At 59.1% G+C, this 14,643-nt stretch overlaps 1 protein-coding gene across 1 annotated transcript; it reads left to right on the top strand.

Annotated features, from left to right (window-relative positions):
- The first annotated feature begins 687 nt into the window (after positions 1 to 687).
- Positions 688 to 13,849, top strand: Sipa1 (signal-induced proliferation-associated 1). The gene is made up of 16 exons (XM_090347354.1): positions 688 to 764; positions 3,041 to 3,817; positions 4,259 to 4,386; positions 5,021 to 5,197; positions 8,236 to 8,410; positions 8,852 to 8,955; positions 9,133 to 9,290; positions 9,469 to 10,078; positions 10,330 to 10,604; positions 12,208 to 12,426; positions 12,508 to 12,619; positions 12,714 to 12,816; positions 12,899 to 13,000; positions 13,091 to 13,145; positions 13,320 to 13,398; positions 13,492 to 13,849. The coding sequence occupies exons 2-16, from the start codon at positions 3,136 to 3,138 to the stop codon at positions 13,636 to 13,638; spliced, it is 3,126 nt and encodes a 1,041-aa protein (XP_090203480.1). The 5' UTR covers positions 688 to 764; positions 3,041 to 3,135; the 3' UTR covers positions 13,639 to 13,849.
- Positions 13,850 to 14,643: the final 794 nt, after the last annotated feature.

The raw sequence follows: 14,643 nt of genomic DNA, 5'->3' as shown, positions 1-14,643 counted from the left end.
TCTGAAAACAAATCAAAAGGGGCCAGGGCGGCTAGGAATATGGCTTAGTGGTAGGGTGTGCTTGCCTAGCACCCATGAAGTCCTGGGTTGATTCCTCAATACCCCAGAAACAGAAAAGGCAGCAAGTGCACTATGGCTCAAGTGGCAGAGCACTAACCTTGAGCACAGAGAGGCTCAGAGGTAGTGCCCAGGCTCAAGTTCAAGCCCCAGTACTAACAACAACAAGAAAAGGGTGGAGGGAGGGAAGCAGAGGTGAGATTCCAGTACTAAGAGGAGACCTAATGAACAGACCGTGAGTTCTAACTTGAGTGACCACTCCCACCCCCAAGGGAGAAAAAACAAGAATGGGAGCACGTGTGGAGAATGACTCCATGCTCCATGAAATTGTCCCAGTGCCTGACCACCTGCTGTCTGCCAACCAAGGGCTGGACGCTAGGTGTCCTCCTTTGGCCCGCCCCGTCAGTCTGGGCCAGGTGGCAGCGAGTTAGAAGGATGGCTGGAGGCCCCCTGGCTGTCCTGGCCTCAGGCCACGCGGGGATGACCCAGTCCAGTCGCGGAATCCCGCCCGCGGTGCTTCCCGCTGCCCAGGGCTGGCGGCGGCCACGCCCCCGCGCGCGGCCACGCCCCCGGCCACGCCCCCAGGCGGAGCCGGCTCCGGGAGCCGTAGCGGGAGCACAGACAGCGGGCCGGACCCAGCGCGGGAGGCGGCGGCGGCGGCGGCCGGGCGAGACCCCCAGCGGTACAGCGGGAGCCGGGGACTGGAGGTAGACGGTGGGGACAGACCGGGAGCGAGGTGGCGCGGCTGTGGGCGCGGGTGGTAGGAGGGACGGGGCTCCTCACTGCCCGCACCTCCCCGCTCCCCGCGGCTGCAGCGCCGTCAGTCCGGGGCAGTCCGCACGTCCAATCCCCTGCACCGGCCGGCGGCTCCAGCTCCTCCCCCAGCCCCCCACCCTTCGTGACAGCCCAGCCCGGCCGGTGAGCGGCGTGGATTCCCCGGCTCCCGACTTTTCTTGGCGGTGCTGGCAATTGCTCCCGCTGCCGAGTGCGTGGGGGTTCCCCCCTATTCTGGGGCTCCCCTTCTCCCTGGGAGCCCTCCTTCTTAGCCTTTACACACATTGCTCCCCTCCCGTCCTCCACTCCTGGCCTGGAAGGAAACATCTGTCGCGCCCCCTGGCAGTAGAACTAGGGTCATGACCTCCAGATGTGCTGGGAAGCTTCCAGCTCCTTCTCCTGGGGCAGCCAGGCCTTCCGGATCTGTGGGGGCGGGGCAGCTCCCCTTCCCCCCCCCCAGTGACACAGGCTGCAAGGAATGTCCTGGCCTCAATGGACCCTGTGTGAAGCCGTGGGATGGGGGGCAGAGCCCAAGAACACCCCTTAAGACAGGGCCAACAGCTGGGCACTAGGCCAGAGCAAGAGGCAGCCCAAGGGCTGGGCTACACACATTCAGAGCTCACTCACACGTGTACAGAGCTCAGGCCACAGGGTCAGGGCCTGAGCAGACACTCTCCTTGAGCTTTTCCTCATCCCCTTTCCCATACAATAGCCCAGGCCCAATCCTACTTGTGTCCAGAGCTTGGTACTCAGGGTGCTGAGAACTGGCTTCAACCTCCTTTCAATCCCTCAGCAGTCTTCAGAGGAAGCAGGAAAAGTTAACCCCTTGTTTAGAGATGGGGAAATAGAAACTCTAGGTCAGCATCAGAGCTTGTCCTCGGAGAAATCAAGGTAGGAGGCCCCTAGGCTTTGGCAGCTTACCCTTATTTGGTTCTGGAGGCCCAGCTGAGGGGTGCATGGAGCTCCTCCCCTCACTCAGTTCTGGCCCAGCCCCTGCAGATGTCACTGGAGACTATATGAAGGCTCACCGGTCCATGTCTGCACCCACACTGAGGGTCCCCAGGCCTCTACCCTAGCCACCCACCCATCTGTGGTTCACCCATGGCTCACTCTGTCACGTTCTCACACTACCTTTTACACCTGATCTAGCCCCCCCCCCCCCATTTCCGCACTTAGCAGGCAGGCAGGCCCCAGGGGCCTTGAGTGTCTCACTTTTACATCCTGTGAGGCTGTGAGTTTGGGCCCAACCCCTGCCTGCCCTACACCTACGCACAGAGGCACAGGACGAAGCTCAAATTCTAGCTCTAACATAGAATTGCTCTTACTGCTTTCTGAAATTGTTTCCTTGTCTGAATCTCAGTTTGGACTTCTGTTATACTGGGGGCAGATCAGGTAGGCAGAGGTCCTCGTGGATCCTAGTTCCAGCAAAGGAGCTCAGTCAGCTTTATTCTCTTTCTTGCCCCTAGGCACGGGCATAGTAACCAGAAAGAGGGGAAGCATAGGCCTGTCCTGCAGGCCAGGATGCCTTGGGTTCCATGATGGAGCTGGTGTGATCCCAGCACCTTCCTCAGGATGTGGAAGCCAGGCAGGGGGCTGGGCCCAGAGTTGGGGTCATTTCCTGTGTTGAAGGAAGTCCTCTTGCTGTTCCTGCTGCCCTACAGCCACCCCAGGAGCCAATATCCTTGAAGCACTGAGGTTACATTGTAGGATCCAGAGCACAGAGAGCAGGTCTTGGGTGCTCAGCTCCTCGGGGACCCTGAAGGAAGTGGGAGGTGCAGGGAGGAAGGTCTCTGGGGACAGGACGTCCTCCCTTTGTCAAGAGGGCAGAACCCAGACACGAGTGGCCCCACGGGTTTCCCGTCCTATCTGAAAGGAGTTATCTGCCCAGTTGGGCTTCAGTGAGGACCATTGCTGGGCCAGGCCACGGCCAAGGTGTGTGGATTGGAACTGGAGACCTTGGCAGCCTCAGTATGCTGCCGGGCTCTAGGACCCTCAAGGCCAAGGTCCCACAGCCCAGCCTTTGGCCCAGCCTCCCACCACTAAGCCTGGGACAGGGCTGGAAACCTCAGCGAGAGGCAGACAAGGAAGTGGCCAGGAAAGCGGAAGCAGCTTTGATGGTCTTGGAGGGGGCCGGAAGCCAGCCACTGGCTGGAGGCCGGTGTTCCTGTTTTCTCCCCAGACCCATCTGAGTAGCCCCCTTTTCCTTCAGGGCAGGATCTACTGCCGCAACCTCAGCCTGCCGGCTGGGCACCACACACCCGTGCCTGCCAATGCGTCCCGGCCCGCAGAGAGTCGGGCCCACAGATGACATCCATGTGGGCCGGCGGCGTGGGGGGCCCTCGGAGGGGCATGGCCCCTGCACCCACTGATGACCTCTTTGCCCGTAAGCTACGCCAACCAGCCCGACCCCCACTGACACCTCACACCTTCGAACCCAGGCCAACCCGCGGCCCTCTGCTGCGAACTGGCAGCGATGCAGGTGAGGCCAGGCCTCCCACTCCAGCCAGTCCCCGGGCCCGGGCCCACAGCCACGAGGAGGCCAGCCGTCCTGCTGCCACCCCCACCCGGCTTTTCACCGACCCCCTGGCACTGCTGGGACTGACAGCTGAGAAGCCAGAGCCCACCTTCCCTCCGGTACTGGAGCCACGGTGGTTTGCTCATTACGACGTCCAGAGTTTGCTCTTTGATTGGGCCCCGCGGCCACAGGGGACAGGGAGCCACTCGGAGCCCAGCTCTGGGACTCTGGCCTCAGCTGAGAACCAAGCTGCCAGCTCAGAACTGCTACTTGGAGCACCTGGCTTTGTGAGCGAGCTTGGGGGTGAGGGTGAGCTAGGCCTAGGTGGTCTGGTTCCCCCACCTGTGCCCCCTGCACTGCCCAATGCGTCCGTGTCCGTCCTGGAGGAGCCACAGAACCGAACAGCAGCCTACAGCCTGGAGCACGCAGACTTGGGAGCTGGATATTACCGCAAATATTTCTTTGGCAAAGGTGAGGAGGGGCAGGCAGGCCAGGGGAGAGTCTGGGGCCCATCGACTATGGTGCACGCGGTAGGGTCCATTTCCTATAAAGTGGCCATAAGATGAAACAGGAGCTGAGCTAGGGAGCTGCTGGCCCACCTCCAGCCTCCTGCTTCAGGTGAAGTCTTAGTTCCCATACCCTGGTCCTGCATGGCCCTCTGCGCTGGTCCATCCTCAGAGCCCTCCAGCCTGGGAAGAGAGTTTCTGTCTACATTTCTTGGCCCGAATGCCTTCCATTTAGAAACCTTCTGGCCATTGCGGTGAAAAAAGGCATTTTCTCCTTCCCTTCCGCTCCCCAGCTTTGGAAGAATACAGGTGTCCTGGGGAGGGGGGGCAGACTTCTGTGGGCGCGGTCAAGCTGGGTGGGTTGCTTGGGGTGCAAATAAGCATCCATTTCTGCCCCTCCCTCTAGAACACCAGAACTTCTTTGGCATGGATGAGGTGCTGGGCCCCGTGGCAGTGAGCCTGCGGCGGGAGGAGAAAGACAGCAGCGGAGGGGGCACCATGCACAGCTACCGCATCATCGTGAGGACCACACAGGTGGGCAGGGACCCCGGGATCAGGCCGTGGTCACCCCACCCTCCACACACCCCCTCTCACCCCGGGATCAGGCCGTGGTCACCCCCTCCACACACCCCCTCTCACCCGGGATCAGGTCGTGGGTCACCCCCTCCACACACCCCCTCTCACCCGAGGGTCAGGCCATACGTCACCCCCTCCATACCCCCTCTCTCACCCCGGGATCAGGCCGTGGTCACCCCACCCTCCACACACCCCCTCTCACCCCGGGATCAGGTCGTGGTCACCCCCTCCATACCCCCTCTCTCACCCCGGGATCAGGCCGTGGGTCACCCCCTCCACACACCCCCTCTTACCCCGGGATCAGGTCGTGGTCACCCCCTCCACACACCCCCTCTCACCCCGGGATCAGGCCATGGTCACCCCCTCCACACACCCCCTCTCACCCGAGGGTCAGGCCATACGTCACCCCCTCCATACCCCCTCTCTCACCCCGGGATCAGGCCGTGGTCACCTCCTCCACACACCCCCTCTCACCCCGGGATCAGGCTGTGGGTCACCCCCTCCATACCCCCCTCTCACCCCGGGATCAGGCCGTGGGTCACCCCCTCCACACCCTGTGCAGATTCTAAGCACTCTCATGGCCCCTTCTCAGCTCCGGACCCTCCGAGGCACCATCTCGGAGGATGCACTGCCACCAGGGCCCCCAAAGGGCCTATCCCCAAGGAAGCTTCTGGAACATGTGGCTCCAAGACTGAGCCCAACCTGCCTGCGCCTAGGCTCGGCTTCTCCGAAGGTTCCCCGAACGCTGCTTACACTGGATGAACAAGTGGTGAGTGGAAGGGAAGGAGAGTCCAGCGGTAGCCCTGCCTCGCCGTCCCCCGTGAGCCCTGACCTTGGCTGTGAACTAGGCACTTACCTCAGAGCTGGTTCACCTCCAAGGTTCCAGAGAGAATGATCAGAGGTCTTCTGGAGCCTTGCATCTCAAACGTAGGGTCTACACCACACAGCCTCTACCATAGGTTGAGTTTTGTTAGAAATGCTGATTCTGGCCTGGTCCCAGTGAGAGTTACTTAAGAGGTTGATGATCTTGACAATCGCAGTTCAGAGTTAGCTTAGGCAAAAAAAAAGTGCTAGACTCCATTTCAAAAATAACCAGCAAAGCCAGGCACCAGTAGCTCACACCTGTAATCCTGGATACTCAAGAGGCTGAGATCATGGTTCAAAGCCAGCCTGGGCACAAAAGTCCTGACCCTTATCTCTAGTTAACCACCAGAAAACCAGAAGTGGTGCTGTGGCTCAAGTGGCTAGCTTTGAGCTGAAGAGCTCAAGGATAGCATCTAGTTCAAGCCCCATGACTGATGAAAAACAAGCAAACAAACAAAAAAAACAGCAAAAAGCATGGCTGAAACCAGGACAAAAAAGTCTTACCTCCAAATAACCAACTAAAAGCTGGAAATGGAGGTGCAGATTGAGTGGTAAAATACCCAGCCTTGAGCCAAAAAAATCAAGAGAGTGCACAGTGCCCTTAGTTCAAGCCCTAGTACTGAATACACATGCACATATACACACAAAGAGCAGAAAGTAAGAAAGGAGAAAGGAAGGCAGGGAGGGAGGAAAGAAAGAAGGAAGAGAGACAGGGGAGATTGTGGGGTCCCAGTACAGGCCTACTCACGTAGACTACCTTTTGAAAACTGCAGCGATTTGTTTTGTTTTGCCAGTCCTGGGGCTTGAACTCAGGGTCTGAGCACTGTCCTTGGGCTTTCTTAAGGCTAGCGCTCTACCACTTGAGCCACAGCATTATTTCAGGTATTGAGGAATGAAGCCCAGGTCTTCATGCACGCAAGGCAAGCACTCTACCACTAGGCCAAACTAGCGGCCCGACCACAGCATTTTTGAAGCCCTGGTCTGATGGACCTTACTGCTTTTGCGGTTGCTTCATCATTCTTGGCCAATTTGCCTTGCAGCCCTGCTTGGTCTTGTCTCAAAATGAGGTGTTTGTTCCTTCCTAGAGTGGCCTGTTCTACTCAGGGACAGTCAGGCCAACTCCTTCCTAACCCTGAACCCCACGATACCCAAAGTCCCTGCTTTCTTCCTTTGTGTTGTTATCAATATCAGTCCATCAGTCATTCAGCAAGCACATTTCATACATTTCATACCTTCTTGATAACAGACCCAGTCTGGGTCTGTGGAACACAAGGGTGATACGGATAGTGTGTGTGTGTGTGTGTGTGTGTGTGTGTGTGTGTGTGTGTGTGTGTGTGTGTGTGTGTGTTTCTGCTCCAAGCTGGTGCTCTACCACTTGAGTCATACCTCCACTTCAGCATTCTGTTGGTTAATTGAGGATAAGAGTCTCTTGCCGGGAGTTGTTTTTTTTTCTTTTCTTTTCTCCTTCTCTTCCTCTTCTTCTTCCTCCTCCTCCTCCTTCTTCTTTTTGTTGTTGTTGTTGCTTGTGGGGCTTCAACTCTGCGGCCTGGGTCCCTTAACTCTTCAGCTTAAAGCTACCACCCTACCCCTAGAGCCACAGCACTACTTCCGCGTTAACTGGAGATAAGAGTCTCCAGACTTTAGTGCCTGGGCTGGCTTTGAAACACGATCCTCAGATCTCAAGCCTTTTGAGTAGCTAGGATTACAGGCGTGAGGAGTTTAGCCTAGTGGTAGAGTGCTTGTCTAGCATGCACAAAGACCCTGGTTTGATTCCTCAGTACCATTATACATAGAAAAGCTGAAAGTGGTGCTGTGGCTTAAGTGGCTTTGAGGAAAGCCCAAGGCCCTGAATTTAAGCCTCAGGATTGGCAAAAAAAAAAAAAAAAAAGTCTCTCAGCCCTCAGATTTGTCTTCCTGAGCTGCCTCCCAACTGCGATGCTCGGATCTCAGCCTCCTGAGTAGCTAGGATTACAGGAGTGAGCTGGCCCTGCCTGACAGGCCTTTCTCGACCAAGGTTTCTCACCATGGAGGAAATGCAAGAGCGTGAGCTGGTGTTTTCTGGGCAGGCGGGTTGAGCAAGGCTTTCTGGGCTGAAGGAACAAACAACGTGTGAGGGCTTAGAGACTGAATGCATGCCCCATGCAGTTTATGGTGGGTGGAGGACTTGTGGGAAGGACACCGGACACATTTTCTTGTGGTGCACGGGCACTGGGGGGGGGGAACATGGAGGGGTTCCAAGCAGATCAAAGAGGTACAGCAGCCCCATGGCTGTGGCATGGTGACTGGGCTGGAGGGCAGAGCAGCCAGGCCATGTCTGAAAGGTGGGGAAGGTTGCAGCTCCCCAGAGTTTTGGCCTCTAGGAGGGGAGGGTGGTCTGGCCTTGAGTTTAGAAGGATGACAATGTGAACATTTATTGGAAGTAAATACTATCTATAGTCTGTCCGTCCTTCCTTCCTTCTTTCCTTCCTTCCTTTTTGTGCTGGTACTGGGGCTTGAACTTAGGCCCTCATAGTCTTGTCTGGCTTTTCTGCTTTTTTTTCTGGCCCTCTACCACTTGAGGTATACTGTCACTTCTGATTTTTTGTTGGTTAACTGGAGCTAAGAGTCTCATGGATGTGTGTGCCTGGGCTGGCTTTGAACTGTGATCCCCAGATCTCAGTCTCCTGTATAAGCTAGGATGACATTTATGCCCAACACAGGGTCTCTTCTGTTCGGAAGCAGCCTCCTCTTACCTGCCCCCCCACCCCTCAGGACTCTCCCCTCCTGAACTTAAGGAGCAGGACAGGCTGTCCTGTTGATGGGCAAGGGCACTGAAGTGGCTCAGAGAGGGCTGCGACTTAGCGTCCCAGCTCTCGGGTCAGTGTTGAGATCATTGCTCATGGCATGGCGGGGATGATGCTGGAAGGAGACTGAGGCTTTGCCTTTACTTCCCCTTCTCCGCAGCTGAGCTTCCAGCGCAAGGTGGGCATCCTGTACTGTCGGGCAGGCCAGAGCTCCGAGGAGGAAATGTACAACAACCAGGAGGCAGGCGCCGCCTTCATGCAGTTCCTCACCTTGCTGGGTGACGTGGTACGACTCAAGGGCTTTGAGAATTACCGAGCCCAGCTGGACACCAAAAGTAAGGCTCGGGGGCACAACTGCCTTGCCACTCTCACACTGGGCAGGAGCTGGAGCTCGGGCTGCAGCCTTGAGGAGGCAACCGTGGGCTGGGACCATCCTCCGAGGCCTGGTACCCTCGTCCCTTAGTGGGGCCCCTGGTGGCTTGGAGGAGCCCTGCACGCCATCTCACACAGAAGCCTTCCCGAGAAGGGATCCAGGGCCTCTGGGAGGTTTTCCACACCCACTCTCCCAGTACTCATTCAAGGCTCCGCCCAGCATCCATCCTCTCACCAGACCCGGTCCCCTGCCTCCCTCTGAGGCAATTCTCACTTCTGTCTTCATTCTAGCTCCCCACCCCTGTCCTGACCACCCCCTTCACTCCGTGGGCAGGGGTGGCAGGTTCAAGCTACCCACACCTCCCCTTGATCTCCCTCTGTACCCCCAACCCTCGGGTCCAAAGCGGATTCCACGGGCACGCACTCCCTCTACACCACCTACCAGGACCACGAGATCATGTTCCACGTGTCAACCATGCTGCCTTACACCCCGAATAACCAACAGCAGGTGTGAGGAGCCCGGGCGAGGGCGGGGGTTAGGGGGTGCGGGGGGGGGGGGGTCACAGAGGGTGCTTCACGGCGGTGTATCTCGGTCTTCCCGGTGGAGGGCGGGCGCGGTCCTGCGTGGTGGAGGAGGAGCTGGGGGTGCAGCCCGCCCACATGCCCCCCCCCCCATCTGACACAGCTCCTGAGGAAACGCCACATCGGCAACGACATCGTGACCATCGTGTTCCAGGAGCCGGGCAGCAAGCCCTTCTGCCCCGCCACCATCCGTTCTCACTTCCAGCACGTGTTCTTAGTGGTGCGCGCGCACGCGCCCTGCACCCCGCACACCTCCTACAGGTGGGTCCCGGGGGGGGGGGGGGGAATCTGCGGGTCTCCCAAGGGCCTCCGGCCCCGTCGGCCCTCACCCCGGCCTGCACGCGCCCTGCACCCCGCACACCTCCTACAGGGGGGCCCCCCCGGCCTGCCCGCCGCCCTCCGCCCGCGTCGGCCCTCACCCCGGCCTCCTCCCACGCAGGGTGGCGGTGAGCCGCACGCAGGACACCCCGGCCTTCGGGCCCGCTCTGCCCCCGGGCGGCGGCCCCTTCGCCGCCAACGCGGACTTCCGCGCCTTCCTGCTGGCCAAGGCGCTCAACGGCGAGCAGGCGGCCGGCCACGCCCGCCAGTTCCACGCCATGGCCACGCGCACGCGCCAGCAGTACTTGCAGGACCTGGCGGCCAACGAGGTGACCACCACGTCGCTGGACTCGGCCTCCCGCTTCGGCCTCCCGTCCCTGGGCGGCCGGCGCCGCGCCAGCCCGCGGAGCCCCGGCGCGGAGCTGCAGGCGGCGGGCGCGCTGGCCTGGGGCGTGCGCGCGGCGCCCGGGGCGCGGCTGGCGGCGGGCGTGGAGGCGGGCGGCCCCGACGCCGCCGAGCTGCCCTGCCTGCTGGGCATTTCGGCCGAGGCGCTGGTGCTGGTGGCGCCCCGCGATGGCCGGGTGGTCTTCAACTGCGCCTGTCGCGATATCCTGGCCTGGACCTTCTCGGAGCAGCAGCTGGACCTGTACCACGGCCGCGGGGAGGCCATCACGCTGCGGCTCGACGGGCCCCCGGGGCAGGCGGTCGGCGAGGTCGTGGCTCGCCTACAGGTGAGCCTGAGAGGGAAACTGAGGCAGGCCGGAACGCGGGCCGGGGGGCGGAGCCGGGGGGCGGAGCCGAGCGGGTGGCTGGGGCGGCGCCAGGCCGGTGAGCCGCGAGGTGGACCGAGCTAACGCGCTCCCCGCCGGGGTGGGAAGTTCTGTGGGTCCCCCTGCCCCGCACGGGCCCCCGGGGAGCTGGCGCCGGGGTGTCCCGCCTTCCCCCGCAGAGGCCCGGGCCTCATGCTTGCCCCGTCCCTTAGCTGGTGAGCCGCGGCTGCGAGACCCGCGAGCTGGCCCTGCCCCGCGATGGCCAAGGCCGCCTGGGCTTCGAGGTGGACCCCGAGGGCTTCATCACGCACGTGGAGCGCTTCACGTTCGCCGAGACCACCGGGCTGCGGCCCGGAGCGCGCCTGCTGCGCGTGTGCGGCCAGACGCTGCCCGGCCTGGGCCCCGAGGCCGCCGCCCAGCTGCTGCGTTCGGCGCCCAAGGTCTGCGTCACGGTGCTGCCCCCCGACGAGAGCGGCCGGCCGCGCAGGTCAGGGCAGGGGCGGGGGAGCAGGCCCCGCACTCCTGTCATCCCAGCTATTCAGCAGGCTTCGATCTGAGCAGGGAAAGTCTGATCTCCAGTTAACCAGGAGAAAGGTGAAAGTGCCGGCTCCAGCCTGCAATCCTAGCTGGAGGCTGAGACCTGGCGATGGAGCGATGGTCGCAGGCTGAAGCCAGCCAGACAGGAAAGCCCACTCTTATCTCCACTCAACCCCCAGAAAACCGGAAGCGGAGCTGTGACTCAGAGCTGAAACCCCAGCTGTGCTCAGGGACAGCATCCAGTCCCACAACCAACCAACCCCCCCCCAAAAAAGAATCCAAAAGTGGAGGTGTGGCTCCACTGCTGGACATCAGATTTAAGGGACCCGGGCAGTTTTTGGATACTAAACTGTTTGCATGTATTGTTTAAACTCTCCCTGAAGCCAGAGGCTGATGGCTCACACTTCTTATCCTACCTAAGAGGTTGAGAATGGGAGAATGGCAGTTTGAGCCTAGCCTGAGCAGAAAAGTTTATGACATGCCTTTTTCTTTCTTTCTTTCCTTTTTTTTTTTTTTTTTTTTTTTTTGTGAGTCATGGGGCTTGAACTCAGTCTGGGCGCTGTCCCTGAGCTCTTCTGCTCAAGGCTACTGCCCTACCCTTAAGCCAAGCCCCACTTCCCATTTTCTAGACATTAATTGGAGATAAGAATCTCTGGCCTGGGCTGGCTGGCTGTTGAACCTTGATCCTCAGATCTCAGCCTCCCGAGTAGCTAGGATTACTGGTGTGAGCCACCACGCCTAGCATGACATGCCTTCTTAACCCATAGCTATGTATTCACAAATGCTCGTTATCCTAAACCGTGAAGGAGGCCAAGATGGGGAAGAGTCTAGTCCCGGCCAGGCACAGAGAAAAAGTGTATGAGTCTCAGTAGGGGAGCAGCACAGTGTTGCGTATACCTATAATCCCAGCCTAAAATAGACTGATGGTTGTCTAGGAGCATGCTTCAAAAATACCCAGCAGCTGGGCACTGGTGGCTCACGCCTGTAACCCTTGCTACTCAGGAGGCTGAGATCTGAGGATCTCCATTCAAAGCCAGCCCGGGCACGAAAGTCCGTGAGACTCTTATCTCCAATTAAGCACTAGAAAACCAGATGTGGCGCTGTGGCTCAAGTGATAGAGCGATAGCTTTGAGCTGAAGAGCTTAGGGACAGTGCCCACGCCTAAAGTTCAAGCCCTATAACTGACCCCCCACAAAAGCAAAAAATTAAATGGGGCTGGAATCATGGTTCATCAGTAGAACATTTGCCTAGCAAGCTTGAGATCCTGAGATCAAACCTAAATATTGATAAGCTCACAGCATGCTAAAAGTCAAACTGGCATTCCCACTTCACAGACAGAGAAACTGATTTGCCCAGAACACACTGGCCAGCTCTGGAATTTGAAGCCAGGTCTAGAAAATGGCCAGTAGCCAGGCATATATTTCTCATGGGGGGCAGGGAGTTTGGGGAGTTCACCTCCTGGAAATGAGCCTCTGGTAGCAATTGGGGTGGGGCTGGTGGTACAGGACATGGGGTACTGGGGAGTCCTGCCTGACATTGCCTCCTCACCCCAGGAGCTTTTCAGAGCTGTACAAGCTGTCTCTTCAAGAGCCCAGCCGGCGGGGGGCCTCAGAGCCAGTGCAGGATGAGGCCTCAGAGGTGGTCCTGTTGTCCTCCGCGAAGCAGCTGCTGCACCTGTGCCTGCAAGATGGCAGCTGCCCATCAGGGCCTGGGGAGCTGGCCGAGGAGAGAACTGAGTTCTTGCACTGCCAGAACTCGCCATCACCGCAAAGGTGTGCTTTCTCTACTGCCCGGCAGGGCCGGGACACACAGGCCGGGGAAAGCAGTGTTCTGAGCCGCCCCGCTCTCCCCAGCTCCCTGTCGGATGAGGCTCCAGTCCTGCCCAACGCTACCCCAGACCTCCTCCTCGCCGCCACAGCCAAAGCATCCGGGCCCAGGACTGGCAGGAAATCACCCCCCTCCCAGGTGAGCGGAGGCTGGGGGCTCTGGAAACCAGCCGCAAGGGGTGATGGTGGCACAATGCTGGCATTCACTCTGCCTCCCCCTGCCCTGCCCCTAGGACCAGCCAGGCAGCTCCAGTGGCCACGAGGATAAAGCAGCCCCAGCGCTGAGGGCCTCCTTCCTGCCCAGGACCTTGTCTCTGCGGAACTCCATCAGCAAGAGTGAGCGAGGAGGCAGCGGCTCAGGAGAGGAGCCCGAGGGCGGCCGCGGCTCCCGCTGAGCCCCTCTCTCCTCTTGCCGCAGTCATGTCGGAGGCCAGCAGCGAGACCCTGGAGGATGAGTGGCAGTCCATCTCCGAGATCGCCTCCACGTGCAACACCATTCTGGAGTCACTGTCCCGAGAGGGTGAGGCCTGCGCCGCAGCACTGAGGAAAGGAGCCAGGCCAGGCTCTTCCTCCCTCTCCGCCTTTCCCACACTGTGCCTCTGTTCCACAGGACAGCCCGTGCCAGACAGCAGGGACCCCCAGGGAACCCCAAAGTCTGATGCTGAGTAAGGCACCCGCCCCCGAGTTCATCACCCATGGTGCCTGTGTGGCACCCCACCCTTCCCATCCTGCCACTGCCCTGCCATCGGGGCACACCATAGACAACAACTTAAGTGACCCTGAGAGTCAAGGCCGCCCGCCCCGGCCCTGCTCCCCCTGAGTTCTGCTCCTCTCCTTAGGCCAGAAGCGGGGAGCCTGTCGGAGAAGGTCTCTCATCTGGAGCGCATGCTCCGGAGGCTGCAGGAGGACCTGCAGAAGGTGAGGCTGCGGTGGCCTGGCAATGGTGGGGAGTCACAGGGCCCCCAGGAAAGGGATGGCTGCGCTAACCCCGCCCGGCCATCTGTCCCCCAGGAGAAGGCAGACCGGGCCGCCCTGGAGGAGGAGGTGAGGAGCCTCCGGCACAACAACCAGCGGCTGCTCGCTGAATCAGAGAGTGCGGCCACCCGCCTTCTCCTGGCCTCCAAGCAGCTGGGCTCCCCGGCCACCGACCTGGCCTGACTGGGGACCTGCCCAGCTCTTTTCAGGATACCTGGGTCGCACAAGTGGCCCTGGGCCCTCCTCAGGACCTCGCCCCGTGCCAAGGCGCGTCGTAGCACTGCCCACACTCAGCCAGCCCATTTGGTAGTGAAGTGCCCTCACTTGCCCCTCTTTGTAAATATTCTGTGGAGAAAAGGGGACATCAGGGAGTAAAGAAGCCAGGTTATCTGCATTTGTTCTTGTGTTCATGACACTTAGGAGCATTTGCCCACAAGCCACACCTAATTCAGGCCACTTAGAGCTGTATGTGGGCGTGGGGGTAGGGGGGGCGGGAGTTTGGCCTAGTGGTAGAGCGCTTGCCTAGCATGCACAAAGACCCAGGTTTGATTCCTCAGTACCACATACATAGAAAAGAAGCTGGAAGTGGTGCTGGGGCTCAAGTGGTAGAGCTCTGGCCTTGATAAAGCCCAAGGACAGTGCTTAGGTCCTGAGTTCAAGCCCCAGGTCTGTCAAAAAAAAAAAACAAAACCAAAATGGATGTTCAACCACTTGAGTCACACCTCCATTTCAAGCTTTCTGCTGGTTCATTCGAGATAAAAAGATTTAGATAGAAGACAAAGTAACAAGGCCAGATGCAGTGGCTCATACCTGTAATCCTAGCTTCTCAAGAGGCTGAAATCTGGGGATTTTGTTCAAAGATAGCCTGGACTCTAAAGACCCTGAGACTCCTATTTCCAATTAACCACTAGAAAACTGGAAGTGGCTCAAGGGGTAGGGTGGTAGCCTTGAGCTGAAAGCTCAGGGACAATACCCAGGCGGAGAGTTCAGACCTATGACCAAATTAAAAAAAAAAAACGAAGAAGACAACGACAACAACAAAGAAACACCAGGCAGGCGGGCACTGGTGGCTTGCCCCTGTAATCCCAGCTACTTAGGAGGCTGAGATTTGAGGATAACAATTCAAAGCCAGCTCAGTCAGGAAAGTCTGTGAGATCCTTTATGTCCAATTAACTACCAAAAAAGCAG

The sequence above is a fragment of the Megascapheus bottae genome, chromosome 16 (assembly GCF_031878675.1).
Source record: "Megascapheus bottae isolate mThoBot1 chromosome 16, mThoBot2.hap1, whole genome shotgun sequence".
NCBI classification, from domain to species: domain Eukaryota; kingdom Metazoa; phylum Chordata; class Mammalia; order Rodentia; family Geomyidae; genus Megascapheus; species Megascapheus bottae.
This window is presented reverse-complemented; position numbering and strand designations above follow the sequence as displayed.